General features: G+C 39.5%; 1 protein-coding gene and 1 pseudogene across 3 annotated transcripts in view; one reads left to right on the forward strand and one right to left on the reverse strand.

The window, feature by feature from the left end:
- Positions 1-25,808, forward strand: part of STK31 (serine/threonine kinase 31) — an 85,326-nt gene that overhangs the window by 40,258 nt on the left and 19,260 nt on the right. For all 3 annotated transcript variants that reach the window (XM_089315397.1, XM_051852819.3, XM_051852818.3), the window contains exons 15-22: positions 5,127-5,258; positions 7,958-8,059; positions 10,067-10,147; positions 16,056-16,181; positions 16,789-16,914; positions 17,111-17,197; positions 18,021-18,170; positions 22,722-22,844. In XM_089315397.1, the coding sequence (XP_089171523.1) occupies positions 5,127-5,258; positions 7,958-8,059; positions 10,067-10,147; positions 16,056-16,181; positions 16,789-16,914; positions 17,111-17,197; positions 18,021-18,170; positions 22,722-22,844 (927 nt within the window). The remainder of the gene's footprint in view (positions 1-5,126; positions 5,259-7,957; positions 8,060-10,066; positions 10,148-16,055; positions 16,182-16,788; positions 16,915-17,110; positions 17,198-18,020; positions 18,171-22,721; positions 22,845-25,808) is intronic.
- Positions 12,183-13,308, reverse strand: LOC103349425 (S-adenosylmethionine decarboxylase proenzyme 1 pseudogene; annotated as a pseudogene).

A 25,808-nucleotide genomic window follows, 5' to 3' on the forward strand; every position in this document is an offset into this window, starting at 1 on the left:
AAGTTACTGTTTCTCGAAGTGTCAATTTGACTTCTACAGATCTCCTTTTAGGTGCTCTATTAGTTATCACAGATTGGGGAGAACATAAGATATTTGTCCCTTTGGGACTGGCTTATTTCACTAAGTATGATGTTTTCCAGATTCATCTATTTTGTTGCAAATGGCCGGATTTTGTTTTTTTAACTGATGTGTAGTATTCCATAGAGTACATATCCCATAATTTCTTTATCCAGTCTTCAGTTGATGAAAATTTAGGTTGATTGCATGTCTTAGCTATTGTGAATTGATGCACAGTAAACATGGGGATGTAGATGACTCTTATTTGCTGAGTTCATTTCCCTTGGGTTAATTCCCAGGAGTAGGATGGCTGGGTTCTATGCAAGGTCTATATTCAGTTTTCTGAAGTATCTCCAAACTGTCTTCCTAGTGGCTTTACCAGTTTGCATTCCCATCAACAGTGGATTCAGGTACCTTTCCCCCTACATCCTTGCCAGCATTGTTGGTTGTTGATTTCTGTATGAAAGCTATTCTAACTGGGGTGAGGTGAAACCTCATTGTGGCTTTGATTTGCATGTCCCTGATGGCTAGTGAACTTGAAAAATTTTTCATGTGTCTTTTGGCCATTTGGATTTCCTTTTTTGAAAAATGTCTGTTTAAGTCCTTTGCCCATTTCATCACTTCACTGAGTTGTTTGGTTTGTTGTTGTAGAGTTTCTTGATCTCTTTGTATATTCTGGTTATTAATCCATTATCAATTGCATAGTTTGCAAATAATTTCTCCCATTCTATTAGTTGCCTCTTCACTTTCCTGAGTGTTTCTTTAGCAGTACAGAAGTGTCTCAAATTGATGTAATCTCATTTGTTAATTTTAGGTTTGATTGCCTGTGCCTCTGGGGTCTTTTCCAAGAACTCTTTGCCTATGCTAATATCTTGCAGGGTTTCCTCAATGTTCTCTAATAATTTGATGGTATCAGGTCATAGATTTATGTCTTTAATATATTTTGAATGGATTTTTGTGTAAGGTGTAAGGTAAGGAGTCCTACTTCATATTTCTGCATGTGGAAGAGGCTGACTGTCCTTGCTCCAGGGATTGATTTTAGCTCCTTTGGCAAATATAAGTTGGTTGTAGATGCTTGGATTGATTTCTGGCATTTCTGTTCTGTTCCATTGGCCTATCCATCTGTTTTTGTACCAGTACCAGGCTGTTTTGATTATAACTGCCCTGTAATATGTCTTGAAATCTAGTATTGTGATACCTCCAGCTTTGTTTTTTGTTGTATAAGATTGCTTTAGCTATTCGAGGTCTTCTGTGTTTCCATATGAATTTCAGCATCATTATTTTTAGATCTGAGAAGAATGTCTTTGATATTTTGATTGGTATCACACTGAATCTGAAAATTGCTTTTGGAAGAATGGACATTTGATGACACTGATTCTTCCAATCCATGAACATGGAAGATTTTTCTATTTTTTTGTGTCTTCTTCTGTTTCTTTAATGTTTTGTAATTCTCATCATAGAGATCTTTGACATCCTTGGTTAAATTTATTCCAAGGTATTTGATTTTTTTTTTTGTAGCTCTTGTGAATGTGATTGACATTAGAAGTTATTTCTCAGCCATGTCATTCATTGTCTTTGTATACAAAGGCTGTTGATTTTTGTGAATTGATCTTATATCCTGTTACTTTACCACACTCTTCTATGAGTTTCAATAATGTCTTGGTGGAGTCTTTCGGATCCCCTATATATAGAATCATGTCATCTGCAAATAGGGATAGTTTGACTTCCTCTTTACCAGTTTGTATCCCTTTGATTTCTTTTTCTTCCCTAATGGCTGTGGCTAAAACTTCCAGGGAGGAAGGGAGAGAGGAAGGGAGGGAGGGAGGCAGAGAGGGAGGGAGGGAGGAAGAGAGGGAGGCAGAGAGGAAGAGAGGGAGGCAGAGAGGGAGGCAGAGAGGGAGGGAGGGAGGGAGGGAGGAAGAGAGGGAGAGAGAAAGAGAGAGAGAAAGAAAGAAAGTCTTCCATCTGCTGGTTCACTCCCCAAATGACTGCAATGGCCAGAGCTGAGCCTATCCAGAGCCAGGAGCCAGGAGCCTCTTCCGGGTCTTCCACGTGGGTGCAAGGGCCCAAGAACTTGGGCCGTCTTCCACCACTTTCCTAGGCCATAGCAGAGAACTACATAGGAAGTGGAGCATCCAGGCCTCAAACCGGCGCCCATATGGGATGCCAGTGCTGCAGGCTGGGGCTTTAACCTGGCCCCTTCCTTTGTACTTTTACTGGGCGATTTCTTTCCTTTACCTTCTTTCATAGTGATAACCATGTTCCTGTGTTTCTGTGTGCAGCACATCCTTAAGCATCTTCTGCAGGGCTGATGGATGGTGACAAATTCTTTCAATTTCTGTTTGTCATGGAAGGTCTTTATTTCACCTTCATTCACAAGCAAGAGCTTTGCAGGCTATAGTATTCTGGATTAACGGTTCTTTTCTCTTAAGACTTGGAATATATCTTGCCATTCTCTCCTAGCCTTTAGGGATTCTGATGAGAAGTCTTCTGTGAGTCTAATTGGAGATCCTCTGAAGTAATCTGGCATTTCTCTTGTGGACATTTTAGAATCTTTTCTTTATATTTTACCATGAAGAGTTTGATTACAATGTGTTATGGCAAATATCTTTTCTGATCATGTCTATTAGGAGTTCTATGTGCTTCCTGTAGTTGGATATCTTTCTTTCTCCAAATTAGGGATTTTTCTGTTATTATTTCACCTAAAAGGCCTCCTAATCCTTTCTCTCTTCCCACGTCTTCAGGAACTCCTAGAGCCCATGTGTTGGGTCATTTGATAGTATCCTGTAGGTTACCGACAGTGTTTTGTAGTTTTCTTATTTTTTCTTCTTGTATTTCAGCTGACTATATAATTTCCTGAGCTTTATTTTCTAAGTTGGATATTCTTTCTTTTGCTTCACCAATTCTGTTGTTAAGGCTTTCTGCTGCATTTTTTATTTGTTCTATTAAATTCTTCATTTCCAAGATTCCATTTTGATATCTCTTTAAGATCTCAATTTCATGGGAGAAATTTTCTTTCATGTTATATATGGATTTTGTTAGTTTGTGGATTTGCTTCTGATTACTTCTAAGTAATTCTATGATCAATTTTTTGAATTCCATTTCTGTCATTTCTTCAGTCTCATCATCTTCACAATCTAGTATTGAAGTGTTGTGTTCTTTTGGGGCATCATGTTGTCTTTCTTAATCTTACTTCTTGAATGGTTATGTTTGCTTTTTGGCATTTGTGGAGATACTCCTTGGTTTCTTCTTTGCTTTTTTGCTGTGGTAGCTTTTATCTTTGGATTATGTCTGAGTGGATTAGTGAAGTGTCTGCTTTCAGGGAATACCTAGAGGCGTGTGGTAGGTATGGCCAAGGAGCTCTGTTCAGTGTTTCCAGGGTGAAGGGTGTGTCTGTGGTTATACACCCAAGTTTGCTGTGGTAAATCTCTCTCTCTCTCTCTCTCTCTCTTTTTTTTTTTTAAATCAGAGGGAGGTTTGTTCTTGTCTGTTGGTGTAGACTCAGCTGAGCTCCTCTCCTCAAATGAGACGAGTGCCTGGGCGCTAGCCCCAGTGGGTATATTATTCATCTGCTCTGCCTCAAGGACCATGCAAAGGATCTATGCAGTCCTTAGTGTAAGTTCAGATTCCCCAGCAATGTCCCTTGCCAGGTAACTGGGAAGCCCTGATCATGTGGAGTCTCCCACAGTGACTGCCCAAAATCCCAGCCACACCCTGAATCCTCCCGTGCAGCCTCAGTTTTTTCACAGTCCTGGCACACAAGCCTCCCACAGTCACCAGCACCCAGCCCATCTCTTCTCCCTACCAGACTCAGGAGTCTCTGGCTGGCAGCTGGGTGCAGACATGAGCTGGTCATGCCCAAAATAGCACCTGCCTCTCTATCAACTTGTTACAGGACGCTGTTGCAGGGTGATAGGGGAGAGAGAGAACTGCTGCCCCCCAGCCCCCCCCTCTTTGTTTTTCCTCATCTAGTTTGGCAGGTACACTGTCCCCCACAGGGCTCCAAGCTGGATTCCCTCTAGGTTCTTCCTGCAGCTTTTTTGCCAGTGTTCTTGGGCTGCTGCAGTCTGGTCTCACCTGATTCTCCAATGCTGGTGCGGAAGCTCTCGGGTGCTGGGTCCTGAGTTGTGTGTGTACTTGCACTCCTCGTAGGTCCACTGTGTCCCTCCAATTTGTGTGGTTTCCTCTGCTCTTTTCTCTGTAACTCTTCCCTGAATCTGCGCTTTCCACTTTTTAAAAACTATCTTCTAAAGATAATTGAAAATGAATCTTGATGAAGAATGGGATGGGAAAGGGAGTGGGAGATGAGATGGTTGTGGGTGGGAGGGAGGTTATGGGGGGAAAAACGCCGCTATAATCCAAAAGTTGTACTTTGGAGATTTATATTAAATAAAAGTTAAAAAACAAAAACAAAAACAAAAACAACCCTATCTTTTCCAAGACTAGAGCAGCAAGCTCCCTCTTTAAACTGCCATTTTGAGTAATCTGAAAATATTTTCTTCATTTAATGGTGTATTATGAACATTTCCTCATGATTAATGATTCTATATGGTAATTTCGAGCGACTGAATCATCATCCCTGCCTAGATATACAACAGAATTATCCAACCTTTCATCTGTGTTGGACATTAACTTTAATTCCAATTTTTTCTTACCATAAATAGCATTGTACATCATCTGTATACATAATTTTTGCAAAGATTCCTAAAATTGTAATTATGGACTTAAAAGGAACATATTGTCAAACCTCTTTTGGGAAAGAAGATTTCAGTTTATATCCTCATTAAGGATTCTTGTTAGCTTTGATATTGACAGTATGTTTCTCAGCTTGAAATATTACTTTTGCCTTTGCTACTTTGAGTCCTGGAACTGATATTTTCTAAATAAAAGAGTGAATAATTAGGAAATTGGTAGAATTGTTTTGTTGAAAATCACAAAATTTCTTAGTGTTTCAATCTGAATTTAGAATACTAGTTTAATGTTTATAGACAAAAATTAAGCAGTCAGTAAGTGACCAGTACATATTGTGTATTGTGTTTGAAAAGATGGTAATTCTCTCTCTCACTTAGTTTAAAAAGCAGATTATTGAATGTCTAAATAAGAGTCCCAGTGTGGATCACTTGTTGTCCATTAAGAAGACATTGAAAGGCCTGAAAGCTCGACTGAGATGGAAATTGGTTGAAAAGAGTAATTTGGAAGAGGTAAGGAAACAGTTGTTTCTTACTGAATTCTGCATGAAACTTACATTATTTGGGCTCTGTTTTGAGAAAGTAGTGTTTAAATGTACTCTTTAAGGTAAGAGAACCATTGCAGTCATATTTTGCTTTATATACATTTTTGTCTTCATATGTGAATAAAATTGAGATTATATTAATAAGATAAACATTTTTCCACTTCATTAAATGTTCTTTGAAAGCATTTTACCTGGCTACTTTTTTGTTTTAAAGATTTATTTATTTATTTATTTATTTGGAAGGCAGCATTACAGAGAGACAGAGGCAGAGAAAGAGAGAGAGGGAGGTGAGGGGGGTCTTCTATCTGCTGGTTCACTCCCCAAACAGCTGCAATGGCTGGAGCTGATTCAGTCAGGAGCCAGGAGTTTCTTCCGGGTCTGTCACATGGGTACAGGGGCCCATGGACTTGGGCCATCTTCTGCTGCTTTCCTAGGCACATTAGCATGGAGCTGAATTGGAAGTGGAGCAGCTGCAACTCGAACTGGTGCCCATATGATGCTGGCATGGTTTTACTCTCTATGACACAGTGCCGGCACCAACTATTTTGATATTTGGAAACATAAATATTTTAGAATAATTTTAAAGACTCTTCTGGTTTGGGCATTTTAATGTCTTTGAAGATATAAAACTACTACATTCTCCAGAGGTAGGGTTTGTTAAAGTATTTTTAAGATGCTGGTATATTGGCTGGCGCCACAGCTCAATAGGCTAATCCTCTGCCTGTGGCACCGGCACACCAGGTTCTAGTCCCGGTCGGGGCGCCGGATTCTGTCCTGGTTGCCCCTCTTCCAGGCCAACTCTCTGCTGTGGCCTGGGACGCTGGCCGCGGCGGCCATTGGAAGGTGAACCAACGACAAAGGAAGACCTTTCTCTCTGTCTCTCTCTCACTAACTCTGCCTGTCAAAAAAAAAAAAAAAAAAGATGCTGGTATATTTTGTTAAATCTCTTTTGATGGCTGAATGTATTTCTTTCAAGTATTTAAAAAATTTTTTCGTATGATAATAGAGCTGGAGGGGATAGGGTGCTCTAATCTGGGCTAACTTCCTTCCTTAAGCGTGGAATTTTGTGTATCTACTGGGAATCTGTGGGGTTCGTTTGTAGATTTGATTTATGGGAAGAAGTAATCTATATTATGTCTTAACCCACATTGATCTCTCTTCTTCTGAGTACTTCATTAGGAGTGGAGTTGTGATTATCTTAGAACAAGTATCATACTCAAGAGGTTTCTAGTTTATCCTGTCTTTAAAAAAATATTTATTTTTTTGAAAGAGTAACAGAGAAGGAGAAGCAGAGAAAGAGAGAGAGAAAGATTGAGAGATCTTCATTGTCATCTGCTGGTTTTCTCCCCAAATGGCTGCAACGGTCAAGAGTAGACCAGGCTGAAGCTAGAAGCCAGGAGTTTCATCCAAGTCTCCAACATATTTTAGGGGCCCAAGGACTTGGGCCATCTTCCACTACTTTCCCGGGTGCTTTAGCAGGGAGCTGGATCAGAAGTGGAGCAGCTAGGACTCTAACCGGTACCTATATGGGATGCCAGCAGTACAGGCAGTGGCTTTACCTGCTATACCATAGTGCTGGTCCCTCCTATTCTTTAGTGTAATTTTTCAAATCTTGAGGAATATACATTCAACTTTTTTTTTTTTTTGGACAGGCAGAGTTAGTGAGAGAGAGAGACAGAGAGAAAGGTCTTCCTTTTCCGTTGGTTTACCCTCCAATGGCCGCTGTGGCTGGCGCACCAAAGCCAGGAGCCAGGTGCTTCTCCTGGTCTCTCATGTGGGTGCAGGGCCCAAGTACTTGGGCCATCCTCCACTGCACTCCCGGGCCACAGCAGAGAGTTGGCCTGGAAGAGGGGCAACAGGGACAGAATCCGGTGCCCTGACCGGGACTAGAACCCAGTATGCTGGCGCTGCAAGGCGGAGGATTAGCCTAGTGAGCCGCGGCGCCAGCCTACATTCAACTTTTAAAGCATACATACCTTTTAAGGGGGTTCTTTATTAAAATGCTATTGGAGTTTCATCGAATTTGTGAATATACATAATCTGGAAGGTTATTTTTTTTTTTTTTTTTTTTTTTTTTTTTTTGACAGGCAGAGTGGACAGTGAGAGAGAGAGACAGAGAGAAAGGTCTTCCTTTGCCGTTGGTTCACCCTCCAATGGCCGCCGCTGCAGCCGGCGCACCGCGCTGATCCTGGCAGGAGCCAGGAGCCAGGTGCTTTTCCTGGTCTCCCATGGGGTGCAGGAAAGGTTATTTTACACATTGGACTCATCCTGTTTGTTTCTTTTGTTTTTTCACCAAATATTATATAAAAATTCTAGAGAATTTAGTTGTATTCTGGTTATTTTTCTTAGCATTTTACTCAGTGTTTGCAGTTAACCATTTCTATCTTAAAGAAAATCTATAGCAAATTAAGGGACAATAAAAATCTATGTAGTTGATTTTAGGTCTTTATTTTCCATAATTTCTTTTTGTAGGTTTGGAAAAGCCAGTGTTAGCATTGTTTTACATTAATTCAGCAGAGTTCCGTGGGTCTGTTGTGTGCTGGTATTGAAGGAAGTGTAGAGCTCACACAGTGATGTATTAAAGGTGTTGCACTGCTGCTTGTAAGAAAACTTGTTTTTATTCTATTTTAATAAACCTGTCAAACCACTTTTTCCTCCTGATTAAAGTCTGATGACCATGATGGATCCGAAATTGAGAAAATAAAACGAGAAGTAATTCAGTTGCGCAACAGTGTTTTTCAGGAAATTTATCATGAGAGGGAAGAGTATGTAAGTATTTGATTTTTTGAAGTTTTAAATTGGGTTTTACCATAGAAATTGAAGATCCATTTTATGAAATTTTTTGACTATATTTGCAAGGCTAGAGGTGTTATGTTGGCTAATGTTTGTTTAAAATTAAAAATTTCTGATAAGAAAATAATTCATGACCATTGTACCAATGTGGAAATTACAGAAAGTTAAAAAGAAGAAAAACACACTTCAAAAACATTGTGTAGCTTTCCCATGAGGTGGTAACAGTGGTAATCACTGTTAACTCTTGATTTTTATAACCTTTTGTTCTGCTTGTTTTTAGAATTGACATTAGAGCACTCTTTGCTATACTGCTCTTTCCATTTAATATAAAGGCTGAAATGTTACCCTAATAGAACACAATACTTTGTATAATGTTGCCGTGAAAACATTAATGGAATAGAATAGTTCAGTTGAAGACTGTAACAAAATAAAAATATGTGGCTTTTGAGGGATCAGTTACATCTTTAAGTTTCCATTCTATTGCTGATTTTTGTGACCCTGAATCAGGTGTCATGTGTCATCTCTTTAATTGGAAAGAAAATTATATTTTATGTCCAAAGGATGTAATGGGGAAGTAGTTAGCTAAGAAACAGGGCTTTGAAATTGAAAAAATATTATGAAAATAATAGGCATTTTAAGTGTTATAGATTGTCTAGCAAACTCATCTGAGTATAATACCTTATGAACCTTTGGATAAAATTTGACAGGTATCTAGAAGTTTCCTTAATAAATGTGATAGATTATTTCTCTTTTGTAAGTCTTCTCAGTTTTCACATTTGCTTTAAAGTGACTTATGTGGAGGTATATATTATTTTTTTATCTCAAAGTTTTTGTTCTGTTTTTGTTTCTAAAATTAAGCAGCCATTATTTAGAAGTGGTTTTGCAGTCTTAATTTTAATAATGATGACAATGTTGTGATCAAAATTGATGTATTACCACAATTTTTCACTTCAGTTTGGAAGTGAGTATGGGCTTTGACCTTAGCAGGATTTGTCTTTATTTGTGTAAAGTTGTTCTTCAGTTTGTATGATGGTAATTTAGATCTAAGGTTACTCTTGTGTTTCACTGGTATTTCTGGAATTAAAAGCCAAAATGTTTGAGAGTACTTAAAAAAATTCATGGAAGTGGCTGATGTTGTGGTACTGCAGATTAAGCAGCCCTCTGTGACACTGGAATCTGTGTTGGAGTGCCAGGAGTCCCCGCTGCTCTGCCTCTGATCCAGCTGCCTCCTAATGTACCTGGGAAAACAGTGGATGATGGCCCAAGTACTTGTGTCCCTACTGCCCACATAGGAGACTCATAGTTCCTGACTTCTGGCTTCAGCCTGGTCTGGAGGTGGCTATTGAGACTATTTTCAGGGTGAACCAATGGAAGTGAAGTGTCTACCACTCTGTCTCCTTTTTTCTCTCTGTCACTTTGCCTTTTGAATAAATAAATTAGTGAAAAGTGGAATTAAAAGATAAATTTATTTTGGTGCAAAATATTTTGAAATATGTGTGTATATATATATATATATATATGCATAGTTTTTTCATAGTGTTCATTTTCCATCAACTTAAAAGTAGTTATTTGGGAAGCAGAGAGAGAGGAGGGAGACAGAGAAAAAGGGTAGGGGAGAGGGAGACAGAGAGATCTCCCATTATTGGTTCATACCCCAAATGCCCAAAATAATCAGGGTTTGTCCAGAGCTGAAGTCAGGATCCAACCCAATCCATGCCTGTCATGTGGGTGGCAGAACTCTATCAAATACGCCCTCACTGCTGCCTCCCAGGGCCTTCATTGACAGGAAGATTAGCAGCCAGTGCTACTTCACTGTGGGACACGGCCATCTTAACAATTAGGCTTATTGCCTGGCCCTTTCCTTGAAGTTTTTGAAGATTCCTTGTATTTTGTTAGATATGTAGTAAGGAGGATGCTGTTAGGTTTTCCTGCAGGGCAACATGTAACAGTTGAATATATATTGAATGTGTTTCTTAACTTTAGGAGAAACTGAATAGCTTGGCACAAAAATGGTTTCCTGAACTGCCTCTGCTTCATCCTGAAATAGGATTACTTAAGTACATGGTAAGCTTTGTTTCCTTTGATAATTACTACTCTGTGGAGAGTATTGAGAAGTGATGATGTTAATTATGTTAATTTTACAGTATCCTTTCTATAAAATTATTCTCAAAGAATGTTTTTGAGTATTATGAGGACATTTCTCAAGACTATCTTTACAAGTTGCATAGTATATCTGTTTTTGAAATTTTTATGTTAATCAGCAATTATTTTGGTATTTTTCTCTTTTTCCACATCATTTAATACACTGCATGACACGTACTTGAATTATAGGTATTATTTGAATGGCTGTAATACAAAGTTTCAACTGCTGTTTATTAGGATAAAAGCAGGATACGACTGGCCATGAAGAATTTAAGTGCAAGGTGTCTTCTAAGTTAAAGCTGGCTCTGTAATCACTCTGGAACAATTGGTTAAAGTGGAAAAGTTGAGGTGGAGATGCTGTTCCAGGCAGATGGCGTTTAAAGGCTGGGAGATCAGCATGCTAGGCAGGGTTGAGCTGCAAAGGCAAATTGGCTCTGGAGGAGAATCTGTTAGCCCTGGGTTTGTGTTGCTTGCTGCAGATGAGCAACTTGATGAGGTGCAGTTGTCCCTCAGTAGTTATCTAGGGGAGGACTGGTTCCAGGATCCCCTGGAAATACCAGCACCTGCCATGCTCAAGCCCTTACATAAAATGCATGAATGCATATAGTCTACTCATATCCTTCCTTTTTTTAAAAAAAAAAATATTTATTTATTTATTTTAAAGACAGAGTTACAGAGAGGTAGAGGCAGAGCCAGAGAGCGAGAGGTCTTCCGTCTAGTCGTTCACTCCCCAAATGGCTGCAACAGCTGGAACTGCGCTAATCCAAAGCCAGGAGCTAAGAGCTTCTTCTGGGTCTCCCATGTGGGTGCAGGGGCCCAAGCATTTAGGCCATCTTCCACGACTTTCTCAGGCCGCAGCAGAGAGCTGGATCAGAAGTAGAGGGGCCAGGACCCCAACTGGCACCCACATGGGATGCTGGCACTGCAGGCGATGGCTTTACCTGCCATGCCACAATGATGGCCCCTCCATTTTCTTTAAATCATCTCTAGATTACTTAAATTACTCCCTACGATGTAAATGCTTGTTACAATGTAAGTAATTGTTATTCAGTATTGTTTAGGGAATGATAACAAGGAAAAAAGTTTATGCTTGTTCAGTAAGATAGAATAAAAATATTTTTGATTTGCAGTTTGTTGAAACTACAGTTGCAGAACCCACAGATAAAGACTGAATTTCCTCACTAAGATTGTCACTAAGCCCATGAGAATAGCTTACAGAAAGGAGTGTTCATGTAAACATATGGGCTTATCCTCATAAATATGTAGCACTAAGGTTCCTACAGTTAAATAATGACTGTAAAGTCTTTCTAGACTTGTCTTTAAGATGATGTGAGTTTTTCCTTGCAATTATTTAACTGTAGCTTAAAGACTCATGTCATATGGGTAAGTGAATATGTACAGCCATATAGGACTTGAAAATTAAATTTTATAAATATGCTAATGGCTTTTATTATAGAAGATTATAAAAGATTTGAGTCATGGCTTATGGAAGCCTTTAACGGTTTTAAGATATTTAACTGTGATGTAGGCTTAAGAATCCTTTGTAGGTTGATTATATATTGTGTATTACTTAAATATACTAACACTTTAAAGAACTGGAAGACATCCTACAACCTTTCTTAATAAAACTACTCTGCAGTAAAACTTACCTTGATTTAAAATGTAAAAAAAAGTTGACTATCAGATATTATTAGTGTGTGAAATTACTCGTTTTAAGAATGACAGAAGTATCTAGTAGAATTAGAATATTTGAAAACCATTTCACTTTTTTTTCAACTCATGAAGAAAAACTTTAATTGCTGCTGCAAAACTCTTTGAAGTAGAAGTTGGTTGCAATAGCATCAGTAGAGAATATACTCTGGAAAGTGGAGGTAACTGGTTGTAAGATCCTGTAGCCAGGTAATGGGATAGTTCAGATGGTAAAGGCCAGGCCAACACCTAATGAGGGAAGCTTTGTTTGAGGGGGAATTTTGGACGGTATTTGCAGAAAATACATAAGATACATAAATCAAGTTGTTTTCACAAGTATTGTAAAATTTCGTGTAGTAAGATTTTTTTCTGCATGCACTTAAGTTTCATAGCAGGAGTGGCATAGAATATCTAAACATAGAAGAGAATGCTCATGCAAGATATCTAACTCCTTAATACAGTAATCATACAACTCAAAATGATTCCACTGTCATTACACCTTGAGCTTTGTGCAACCACAAGCTGGTGGTTATGGAAAGCAAGGCTCCTATTTCAGCATCTAAAAAGTAGCCACCTCCTTCTCTGTGTGTTCTCTTTTTGCATTGTTTCCTCATTTCTGGTCACTCTGCTGTTGGAGCTGCTTAGTGAAACTAGTAAAAACAAAATTGTGATCATTGAATTTAGCACTCTGGCAATAAAGATGTTTAAAACTGTCATTCTTCTTGGGTGAGGAAAGCACTGTGTGACATTTAGAACTCTGGTTAACAAACAGGGCAGTCACACACTTCCCTGGCTTGATGACTTTCACAGCTCTCCCGATCAGGTCATCATAGCAGGTGCTAACATAAGAGCATTCTGGTTCTGGAGAGTTGTGAATTGTCTAGTAAGTTCCACCTGATTTCATTCCATTCATCGAATACTGACAAGGATTGAGCAGTGTGGCATCAATGACAGAACAGGTATCCATCATGAATTCCACTCTCACTAGTGATGTCCTCTGGGAGTAACACCGTCTTTCACGGTCCGTGACTGCTGGGTCAGGCTCACTCATCAGAGTCACCAGGGTTTGATCCTGCTGGCTGATTACTAGACTCTCTGGGAAATCTAGAAGATATAATTGCCAACAGTCAGAGTTCTTATGTTTCATACAGTATACAGCTCCATTTGGGAATATTGCATGAAACAACTCTGTTTCTTCCTGGAAATTCCGATGTGGGTGTCATTGGTGAGAGGCCTCATGAAATTCTTAAAAGACTAAAGGAAGCTTTGAACTGAGTCAAACCCTCTGTCATCCCTAGCAAGCTTCAGTAAGGGAACCGGTGCTTTCAGCAAGAGGTGGCACTTGTCTTCAAACTGAAACTATTCTTGGAGACAGACATGCTACTTTGACTGAGTGTGTAAGCTTCCTGCTTGTCAGTTTTTGTTATCCTGAGGATAAATCATTGCATGTCCTTCAAAATTCTGTCCCACTCAGATCTTGGGGTAGTGCAAAGATCCCCAGATCCTTGGTTGCAGCCAGGAAAATCAAACTTCTAACAGCTTCTCTGTCCCTTTGAAAAAATGTGCAGCTGGGGTCGGTGCTATGGCATAGGGGGTAAAGCCGCTGCCTGCAGTGCCGGCATCCTATATGGGTGCCGGTTCGAGACTCGGCTATTCCCCTTCTGATCCAGATCTCTGCTATGGCCTGGGTAAGCAGTAGAAGATGTCCCAAGGCCTTGGGCCCCTGCACCCTCATAGGAGACCTGGAAGAAGCTCCTGGCTTCAGATTGGCGCAGCTCCGGCCATTGTGGCCATCTGGGGAGTGAACCAGCAGATGGAAGACCCCCCCCCCCACGTCTCCTTCTCTCTCTCTGTATAACTGTGACTTTCAAGTAAAATAAGTAAATCTTTAAAAAAAAAAGAAGAAGAAGAAATGTGCAGCTTCCATCACTGTGAGACTCGCAAAAACCTATCAACCACAGTAAATCAACTAAATTAAATCTCTTCTCCTACTGCCCCTGCTACTGCTGTGGATTGTTCCAGCTCTGTTACTGACATTCAGATTCCTCTGTGTGTGTGTGTGTGTTTCTGAAAATTAAATGTGATTGTGTTAGAAAAAGTAGCAAATATAGTTTAGTCTTTTGTGCTCGCTGCTTTCCCGTTAGAGAGTTGAGCAAACATTATCTAATGGCCCATTTTCACTACTGCAAGCATTTTCTTTTTTTTTTAAGATTTTATTTTATTTGAGAGGTAGAGTCACAGACAGTGAGAGGGAGAGACAGAGAGAAACATTTTCTGTCCGTTGGTTCACTCCCCAAATGGCCGCAACGGCCTGAGGTGCGCCGATCCGCAGCCAGGAGCCAGGTGCCTCTCCCCCACCCCCCACTCCGGTCTCCCACACCGGCACAGGGGCCCAAGGACTTGGGCCATCCTCCACTGCTCTCCCAGCCCATGCAGAGAGCTGGACTGGAAAAGGAGCATTCAGCATTTGGGACCAGAACCAGTGCCCATACGGGATGCCGGCACCACAGGTGGAGGATCAACCTACTGCGCCACGGCGCCGGCTCTCTGCAGACATTTTCAAGCTGAGGCAGAGGTGTTAGAATTATTTCATAGTAGGCTGGCACTGCGGCTTTATAGGCTAATCTTCCGCCTGTGGCACTGGCACACAGGGTTCTAGTCCCAGTCGGGATGCCGGATTCTGTCCCGGTTGCTCCTCTTCCTGTCCAGCTCTCTGCTGTGGCCCGGGAAAGCAGTGGAGGATAGCCCAAGTGCTTGGGCCCTGCACCCCATGGGAGACCAGGAGAAGCACCTGGTTCCTGGCTTTGGATCAGCACGGTGCGCCAGCTGCAGCAGCCATTGAGGGGTGAACCAACAGAAAAGAAAGACCTTTCTCTCTGTCTCTCTGTCTCTCACTGTCCACTCTGCCTGTCCAAAAAAAAAAAAAAAAAAAAAAAAAAAAGACTTCATAGTAAAAATAATTTTATATTTTTCATTCTCATTTTACAACTGCTTTTTTATTTGTCATCATTTTACTATATTTAGGAAACATGAAGTATTTTTAGTTTTAAAAATTATTTAAAACTTTGATTATTGTGTAATATTTGAACACTTTTATGGAGTGCAGTGCACTATTTCAGTACATGTACACAGCATGAACCATTCAAACTAGGCTACCAGTTTTTCCATTTTCTTTTCTTTTCCTTGGCTTTGGAACCTACCAGCTCCTCTCCTTCAGTTACTGTTCTTTCTTAAAGATTTATTCATTTATTTATTTATTTGAAAGGCAGAGTGATGGGGAAGAGGGGGAAGGGAGGGGAGGGGAGGAGAGGAGAGGAGGAGAGATGAGATAGTCTATCGTCTGCTGGCCACAACAGCCAGCTCGGCCGGGCTGAAGCCAGGGGCTCAGAACTCATCCTGGCCTCCTATGGGATGGCAGGAACCCAAGTGTTTGGACCATCATCTGCTGCTTTTCCAGGCATATTAGCAAGAAGCTGGATCAGAAGCGCAACAGTTGGGACTTAAACTGGCATTCTGATATGGAATGCTGGCATAGCAGTTGGTGGCTTAACCTGGTGCACCATGCCTGCCCCTTCTCCAGTTCTTTACACAAAATACAATGCATTATTGTGAATTATAGTCACCCCACTGTGCTGTGGAACTGGTAGAACTTGTTTGTTCTGTCTGACTTTGGTACCTATTATCTGACCTCCCTCTGTGCCCCTGCTGCCAACCTTCCCAGCCTATAGTAATTCTCTAAGTTCAGATCAACAATTTTTTAATCTTCCATGTATGAGGGAGAACATACAATATTTGTCTTTCTGTGTCTGGCTTATTTTACTTAACATAATGACCAAAGGGAGCTTTCTCAAACTTTAGGGTTGCTTGGAAGCACATCTGGTTATGCTCAGTCATCTCTTGAGTGTGTTCTAGAACTGTAGCTGCCATTACAGGTATGGTGATTATACTTTGAGCAGGAGGGGTTCAAGAGCCAGGAACTGGAAAAAAAAATAGAAAATGTCAAACATTTTAATATTTACTGGTTTCTTTAGGAAAGTTGATGACGGCTAGTCCATCTGATAGCATGTAATGCACTGTGCTGATAATTTAGAGGTACCACGATGGTTTGCATTACTCAAGTGTAATAAAAACTTGTGCCTAGAACTCTGGGGGTCTTCTTACTATGAGCTTGGAACGTGATCTTCTTGATGCTGAACCAATGAAGGAACTTAGCAGCAAGCGTCCTTTGGTGTGCTCTGAGATTAATGGGCAGGTAATTCTTTTAAAGGTAAGTCTGAGTTCCTCTGATTGGTGGGAGATACAGAGGTACAGTGGGAGTTAGGGTGTGGCTTCTTAGGAAAGAATAACAGCTCAGTAGTCTGCTGAAGTATGTGAGTTGACTGGTGTAGTGCTCGTGCTTCCAGTCTGCTTGCCAGGTCTAATTTTGACTTTAAAGTTTCCCTCATTTCACTAGATGGTGTTTGTCTTTAGTGGGGTATGCTCACTTTCCTTTGGACAGACTTACTGCATTCTATTCAGTAGCCTTTAAAAATGCTTGCTTTTGTTGGATTTCTCTTTGAAATTTCAGCTGTGTTGCCAACACAGACTTACACTACTCCTTGTCATTGTTCTGAAACTGTTAATCTTGATTGTAGGATAAATACTTTGGCCCTAGTTACTACCCATTCTAGAAGATATTGTAAGCTACACGTAGAAATTTTATTTTTCCTTTTCAAGTTACAACATTCAAAGCCAATAGAAAAAGTACTTATAAACTTTTTAAAAATAAAATTAAATGTAATTTAACTTACATAAAATCATTTCTTACATTTAACCTGAAAAGGTGAATAATTAGGAATTTTTAACTTTGCGATTACTTCTTATTTTGGTAAAAGGGCTATTCTGTGGATGTTGACACAGAAGCCAGGGTGATTCGGAGAGCAGCCACCTACCACAGAGCCTCGAGAGATGCTAAAGAGGAGTCCGGGCTGCTGCCCCTGAAATTCTTGTTCTTGTGTAAGGTAAAGTTCTTATCTCTTTATCTCTTTACATCTCTTGAAGGAAATTTTTAAAAAAAATAAATTTTAACTTCAAATTTTAGAGCAGTGATTGATTCTTTTTTGTATAAACAAAAACTACTATATATGGAATCAATGTATCCTAAAAACGTGTTGAATAATCTTTGCCTTTGAGTCACATTCTCTGTTTCCATCTTAGTCAGATCCTATGGCGTATCTGGTGGTTCCGTACTATCCTCGGGCAAACCTGAGTGCTGTTCAGGCTAGCATGCCTTTAACTTCAGATGTAAGTAAAACACTCTTTCAACACATGTGGTCAGTGAGAAATAACTCCTCATGCACACTGCATGCTCTACTGTAGCAGTTTGACTTGTGTTATTCTATTTGTCACATCAGTCCTGTGATAGGAGTTATCCTGTTATGCAAATGAGAAAAAATGAGGCTTAAAGGGATTGACTTGCAGAGGGTCCCTTGGCCAGAGGCAGAATAAGCACTTGAAATTAGATCTTTCTGATTGTAGAACCCAAGCTCACAGCAGTTGAGCTGTGCTATATGCACATTGTCTAAAACAGCACTAGCTATTAAACGAGGGCTTTTCAAAAAGGTTCATGGAATACGTGCATTATCTTTCATTTTGATTTTTCCACTAACTTTTTGAAGTATTCTTTGTAAGTGCTTAAGTGGCAGTTTTAATTCTTACCACCGCAGATTTAGAATTAATTAATAACAATAAAGGAAGAATGATTCTTCCTCCCTAGTAACATGATTTCAGTCTCTTCTTTCCTGGCTGCTTCATATGGTTTTTTATAATCTGTCTCCTGAGAGATTGAAGAATATATATATACATATATATATATATATATGTTTATCCAAATGAATGCATATATGTACATGTGTGAATTATGTGCACAAACACACATCACCAGTTGTATAATCAAGGCTTCACCTGGCCTTAAATTATCTCTCTATGCTGTATTATTACTAAAGGTTTGTTTGGAGCAATCTGCCGAATAGCTGTTCCAAGTCTGGAACATTTTGAAGTTAAAGAGGTTCATGTGTTAACAGGATTTACCCATTTCCCGATTTCTTGTGTGTGCACGTCTTTGCAGGAAGCATTAAAGGTCATGAAGGGCGTTGCCCAGGGCCTCCACACATTGCACAAGGCTGACATCATTCATGGATCCCTTCATCAGAACAACGTGTTTGCTCTAAACCGTGAGCAAGGAATTGTTGGAGATTTTGACTTCACCAAATCTGTGGTATAATATCATGGTTTTACAAATAGGTTTTAGACTTCATTTAATTTTACTAGGCAATAGTTCAGTGCTTACATGTAATATGGTAGTGTATTATAATTTCTTATAGCATCGATGCCTTCAGTTAAGGAGTATCTTATAGTGTCAATAGCTTTCTGCTGTCAGGTAGGTGCTGGAACAAGAGTTTCCAGGTTTAAGTCTTCTATATTCTGACCCAAGTCTTAGGAGCACCTGCCGTTACACTCACTGGCATTGGTAGCATTCACTGTTGCTTGTTTCTTCATCAGGAAACATTCCGTCAGTACGAAATAACTCAGAGAAACTCGGTGGTCCTCTCCCTGCCTTCTCCTGCTGGTGTCATCCTTTTTTCTCAGTGATTAAACTTAAATATAAGTTGCTGTTTTTTGGTCAAGAATAAACACTTTTAGAAACCTGGGAACTATAGATTTTTCCATTCAGTTCAAGTCTTGGCTGAACTTCGATGACTGTTATTTGGTGCCATATTACCTCCAAATAGGAAATTTACCGAGGTAGCAAAAATCAGACAATTAAAGAGTATATTGTCAAATTTTGTTTTTTGGTAAAATGGTTAACCTCAAAACATACATGATCACATGGAGCAATTTCCTATTTATCTGACAAATAGGAATTTATATATATATATATAGTGTATAATATGTTTTGGGATACATATATAATTATGGAATGGATAATCCTTTAAAAGTAACAACTTCATTGAGATATAATTCACATAAAGTGTACAACTCAGTAGCATATTTATAAAGTGTTGCATTGGTCACCACTGTCTAGTTCCAGAACTTTATCATTCCCAAAAAGAAGCTCCATAATGATTAGTAGCCACTCCCCTATTCTCCCTCTCCCTAGGCCTTGGAAATCATTGATACATTTTCTGTTTCTATGAACTTGTATGTTCTAGATATCCCATATAAATGGAATCATATAATATATAGCCTTTCATGAATGGCTCATTTTACTTAGCATAGTGTTTTTGAAGTTATCCATGTTATAGCATGGATCAGAACACCATTTATTTTTATGGCTAAATTGTATTTAATTGTATGGCTGTACCACAGTTTGCTTATGTATTCATCAGTTGATGAATATTTGGGTTGTTTACATTTTTGTTATTATCAGTTTTGTTGCTATGAACATTGGTGTACAGTTTTTTGCAGAAGAGTTTTCATTGCTGTTTAAGTGAAATTACTGGGTCATGTGGTAACTATATTTTACTTTTGAGGAAAATAAATGTTTTCAAAAGTGGTTATATCATTTTTAGAAAAATAGTTTTTTAAAGATTAATTTATTTGAAAGTCAGAGTTACAGAGAGAGACAAGGAGAGGTAGAGAGAGAGAGAAAGTCTTCCATCTGCTGGTTCACTCTCCAGTTGGCTGCAACAGCCAGAGCTGTGCTGATCCAAAGCCAGGATCCAGGAGATTCTTCTGGGTCTCCTACATGGGTATTGAGGACCAAGGACTCTGGCCATCATCTACTGCTTTCCCAGGCCTTAGCAGAGAGCTGGATTGGAAGTGGAGCAGCTGGGTCTCGAACCGACGCCCATATGGGATGCTGGCACTGCAGGCAGCAGTCCAGCCTGGTACACAACAGCACCAACCCCTAGAAAAATATTTTACTTATTCATTTGAAAATAAAGGAACAGAGAAAAAAGAGGAAGAAGAGAGAGTGAGAAAGAGAGAGAGATCTGTTCCATCCATTGGTTCACTCCCTAAAAGCCTGTAACAGCTGGGGTTGGGCTGGGCTAGGAGCTGGGAACTTAATCTAGGTCTCCCATGTGGGTGGCAAGGACCCAGACACTTGAGCCATCCATCACTTGCTGCCTTCCAGAATGTGCATTTGTTGTAAATTGGAATCAGGAGTGGAGCTGGAATTCAAACTCAGGCACTCCAGCTTGGGGTGCAGGTGATGTCTTAATTGCTGTGCCAAATGCCTGTCCCCAATTGCACTGAATTACATTTCCACCAGCAATGTATAAGGATTCCAGTCTCTCTACATCCTTGCTGGTGTTTGTTATCTAAGCTGTTCTTAGTATGCTCGTATGCCAATGCTTTCTGCAATCTTAGAGTGATGCTACTGTTGTATGTGTAGTCTGTATGATTTTCATACGGTAACTCAAAAAAAGAAAGTGAAAATATTCAATTGAGAAAAAAACTGGATTGTGCAGGATTATAGACTGACTTTCTGAAATATTTATTTTATCACATTAGTTCACTTGAGAATTAAGATAACACCATAAGAAAAATAAATTGAATTTTAAGTTCTCAACTTCTAAGGTTCTCAGTTTTCCTGTTGAGCATCCCATTTGCACAACTGTAGATATGACTACTCCAGGAATTACTCATCCTCTTTTTTTAAAAAAATATTTATTTATTTATTTGAAAGTCAGGGTTACACAGAGAAGGAGAGGCAGAGAGAGAGAGAGAGAGAGAGAGAGAGAGAGAGGTCGGTCTTCCATCTGCTGGTTCACTCCCTAATTGGCCACAAGGGCTGGAGCTGCACCGATCCGAAATCAGGAGCCAGGAGCTTCTTCCGGGTCTCCCACGTGGGTGCAGGGGCCCAAAGGACTTGGATCATCTTCCTCTGCTTTCCCAGGCCATAGCATAGAGCTGGATTGGAAATGGAGCAGCTGGGACTTGAACCGGCACCCATATGGGATGCCGGCACTGCAGGCAGAAGCTTTTCCTGCTACGCCAGCACCTACTCTTCCTCTTTTATACTCATTTGTAAACTGTTATTATTTCCCAAGACATTGTTTTAATCTTCAATTAAAATTATTTACCTTGAAATAGTGATTAAACTTAGTTTTTGCTACAGTTTTCATACTACTTTCGGCCTGAAGTATTAATTAGGAAGAAAAATTTGAAAAGTAGTCTGTAGTCAAGATGCTTGCTTTTTGGGTATTAGAGTGCATAGGAATCGCCTGGGGAGCTTGTTAAATGCAGATTATTATTCAACATTTTTGGGCTAAAGATTCTGCATTTCTAACAAGCTCCTAGTTAATGCTGTGGCTACAGGCTTTGGGACCACACTTTGAGAAGCAAAGATAAAGACAGTATGTAGAGAAGAGCCAGTCAGCACTTAGTGCTATGTGCTGGGCTTTGTGCTAGATGCCTTTATCTTTTTTTTCCCCCCAAAGAACATTATCCAGACCCCATAGCTCCTAGATCACTGGGTTTCTTCTTCCCTCCCTTCCTCCCTCCCTCTCCCTCCTCTTTCTTTTTCTTTCCCCCTCTCTCTTTCTCTTTCTCTCTCTCTCTCCTTCCTTCCTCCCTCCCTTCTTCCCTCCCTCCCTCCCTCCCTTCTTCCCTTCTTCCCTCCCCTTACTTTCCCTCTCTTTCTTTTTTGTTCTTTTCTTTTACCTGAAAGGCAGAGTTACAGAGAGGAGAGAGATCTTCCATCTGCTGGTTCAATCCCCAAATGGCCTCAATGGGTGGCACCAGGAACTTCTTCCAGGTCTCCCACGTGGGTGGTAGGGGCCCAAGCATATCCTCTGCTGCTTTCCAACGAGCATTAGTAGGCATCTGGATCAGAAGTAGAACAGCCAGGACTTGAACTGGCACCCATATGGGCTGCAAGCACTGCAGACAGCGGCTTAACCCACTGCACCACCGTGCTGGCCCCAGTACCTTTATCTTTATAGTAGCTCTGTAAGGTAGATATTATTTCCATTTTCTAAATTAGCTAATTTAGACCTAAAGAGGTTTGAGCACAAGTTTACACAGAAGTGAGTGAGAGAGTAGGAAGTACAATCAGTGTTTGTCTGCTCTTGTTCCTCGTCATCCTGTGACATGTTAGAAATGGAAAATTTAGAAAATGGCCAGTAAGGAAGAAAATACTTTTTGGAATTTTAGTTTTTAAAAAAAAACATTATTTAGAATATTCAGAATTAGAGAATATAAGTGTTCTTATAAAATTTCTTTTAAAAAATACTAAAAGTTTGGGTCCAGCACCGGCGCAGTGGGTTAATCTTCTGCCTGTGGTGCCGGCATCCCATATGGGCACCGGTCCTAGTCCCAGCTGCTCATCTTCCAATCCAGCTCTCTGCTGAGGTCTGGGAAAGCAGTAGAAGATGGCCCAAATCCTTGGGCCCCTGCACCCAAATGGGAGACCGGAAAGAAGCACCTGGCTTCAGATCAGCACAGCTCCGGCCATTGTGGCCAACTGGGGAGTGAACCAACGGACTTAAGACCTTTCTCTCTGTCTCTCCCTCTTACTGTTTGTAACTCTACCTCTCATATATATAGATAAAATATTAAAAAATACTAAATGTTTAATGCAAGAATCAATGGTAACTGGTTTTGAATCATCTGAATCTAATCTGAATGTAATAAAAGTCTCACTGTTAGCTTTGTTAAGTGTGATTTTTTAAGGGCATTTTATAATAGCAGAAGTTAGATAATATTTGAGAACAAGAAAATGAAGAATTTCAAAATTTTTCTGTTAATTGCAGAATATTTCGTGGAAAGCAACCTCAACTGTGTTGCCTGTAAAAATATTTAAACTATCTTGTTTTTGTAGAGTCAGCGTGCCTCAGTGAACATGATGGTTGGTGACTTGAGTTTGATGTCACCTGAACTGAAAATGGGAAAACCTCCTTCTGCAAGTTCAGACCTGTATGCTTATGGCTGTCTTTTATTGTGGGTATGTTATTTGTTACTGAAGTAGGTCAGTGACATATATACATATATTTATATATATATAAAGTATATATGCAATATATATTTTATTACATATGTATTTCAGTATATAAAATGAAATTTTAAAAAATTTACCAAACTATCAAAACTATGGATGTTTTGATAGATTTAACAAAAGGTGTGCAGGAGCTGTACACTAAAAACTACAAAACATTGTGACTCTACAGGGGAAGGAACTCTGTGAAATGTGGCTCTGCCTTACTGAAGGGAATGATGATAATGTCTGGGTTGGAAGAGCACAGGGAAGGCTCATTGTTCCCCAATGCGCACATATTAATTCACAAGTTAGTCTTCAGGAGAATTTGTAGACACTACGTTGATGGATATTTTAGTTCTATATTTTAATGACTTTAAGGAAAAATGAATTAGTTCATAAAGCAAGTGTTTTTTTTTATTATTTTTCTCTCAAAATACATTTAAAGTTAAAATGTGAATTGATTTATGAAAGCTACAGAGCATATGACTATGGCAGCAATCATGAAATTGTAAGTAATTGTAAGCAATCATAAAATTGGGAAAGCAATTTTACATGGTATTATGCTTTCAATCTGGGTGTCTTTGTGTTAATTGCTAGTATTATAGGAATTGCAGTTGGCTTTTGTGATTTATTTTGTATCCTGTAACTTTGCTGAACTTATTAGTTCTAGGTGCACTTGGTAGATTCTTTGAGATTGTCTTTGCAGACAGTTGTGTTATTTGCTGTTTTAGTTTAAATGTGGTTTGAGTGTATGTCCCCAAAGTTTCATGTGCTTGGAAGCTCGGTCCCTAGTATGGTGGCATTGAGATGGTGTAGAACTTTTAAGAGGTTGGACTTAGTGGAAGGTGATCAGGAGTGTGAAGGTACTACTCTTGAAAAGATTTTAATGTAGTTCTCACTGAACCTTGCTTATAGTGATTATATATAAGTGATTATAAAAAGAGTGAGCCCGAATCTCTCTTGTTCCTGTTTCCTCATGTGATCTCCCCATCTTGCACACCCTTCCACAGTGATGGCAGCTGCTCTGTTCTCATGCAGCCAGAAGACCCTCACTAGAGCTTAGCAGATGCCAGAGTCCTGCTCTTATTATTTCTAGAACTGTTAGTTCCATAAACCTCTTGTTTATAGAGTACCCAGCCTCCAGTACTTTGTTACAGCAACACAAAATGGACTGAGACATGTGAAAATAAAGATAATTTTATTTGCTTCTAATTTATTGCCTCCAGTTTTTCTTTTACATATATGACTATACTGTTTAGAACTCCCAATACTATGCTTTTTTTCATTTATTTATTTATTTATTTATTTTTCTATGTTGAATAAGATCATTGAGAATGGACATCTTTACCTTGTTCCTGATTTTATGGGTGAAACCAGTGAGGCATTCATAAATCAGTATGATATTAGCTGTAGGTTTTTTGATAGATGCCCTTTTTTTTGAATACTTCTAATTTTTACTTATTTAACTATTTTTGAAAGATGGAGAGTGGAAGGGTGGGAAATAGAAATAGATATATCTTCTATCTGCTGGTCCATTCCTCAAATACTCACAACATCCAGGGCTGGATTAAGCTGAAGCCAAGAGCCCAGAACTCAGTATGGGTCTCCTGCATGAGTGATGGGAACCCACTTGAGTCATCATCTGCTACCTTCCAGGCTGTTTGTTAACAGGAAGCTGGAATTGGAAGTGGAGCTGGCACTCTGATAGGGAATGCAGTTGTCCTGAATGTTGTCTTAACCACTGTACTAAATGCTTGCTGCCACAGATGCTCTTTACTTCACAGCAGATGAACTTTGCCTCTTTCCTGTTGCTCTGAATATTTCTTTTCATGAGTGGGTATTGAATTTTGTCGAGTGCTTTTTCTTCATTGATTGCTATGTAAATTTTCTTTCCATTATGCTGTTAATGTAGTCGATTACATTGGTTTATATTTCAAGATTGAACTAACCTTGCATTACCAGAATACACTCCATTTGGTCATGATATATGTTTCCTTTTTTAAGTTGCCAAATTTTGTTTGCTTAATTTTTGTTGAAGAGTTTTGTATCTGTATTCATAAGGGATATTAGTTGGTAGTTTTAGTTTAGTTTTTATCTGGATTTGGTACTAGGTTAATATTAAGTTCATAAAATGAAACAAGAAGTGTTTTTTTTTTCCCCCAAAAGAAATCATATAGAATTGGTGTTAATTCTGTTTTAAACATTTGTTAGTATTTGCCAATGAAATTATCTTGGCCTTGGCATTTTGTTTTTAGAAATGTTTAAGTTGCAAATTTGATTCCCTTAGTGGTCATAGAGCTATTCAGAAGATTATTTCAGATTGGGTGAGTTGTGGCAGTTTGTTTTTCAAGGAAGAGACCAGTTTTGTCTGTGTTGCCAACTTTCTATGTGTAGAGTTGTTCTTAGTCTTGCCTTATTATCTTTTGACCTTTGAGGTTTGTTGTTATATCCTATTTCATTCCTGGTATCGTAATTTGCCTTTCTTTTTTCCTTTGCCAATCTTGCTAAAGTTTTGTCAGTTTTTCAAAGAACCAGCTCTTTGCTTCTCTGTTGTTTTTCTGTTTTCAATTTTGTTGATTTTTGCTCTTACCGTTTCCCTATATATATATGTGTGTGTGTGTGTATATATATATATATATTTAAACAGATTTTATTTATTTGAGAGGCAGAGTGACAGAGGGAGAGACTGAGAGAAAGGTCTTCCATCTACTGGTTCACTCCCAAGATGGCCGCAATGGCTGGAGCTGGGCTAGTCCAAAGCCAGGAGCCAGGATCTTCTTCTGGGTCTCCCATGTGGGTGCAAGGGGCCCAAGCACTTGGGCCATCTTCTACTGCCTTCCCAGGCCTTAACAGAGCGCTGTATCAGAAGAGGAGCAGCTAGGACTTGAACTGGCACCCATTTAGGGTTCTAGTGCCACAGGTAGAGGCTTA

Source organism: Oryctolagus cuniculus, chromosome 16 (assembly GCF_051225735.1).
Source record: "Oryctolagus cuniculus isolate XC-2025 breed Fujian yellow rabbit chromosome 16, ASM5122573v1, whole genome shotgun sequence".
NCBI classification, from domain to species: Eukaryota; Metazoa; Chordata; class Mammalia; order Lagomorpha; family Leporidae; genus Oryctolagus; species Oryctolagus cuniculus.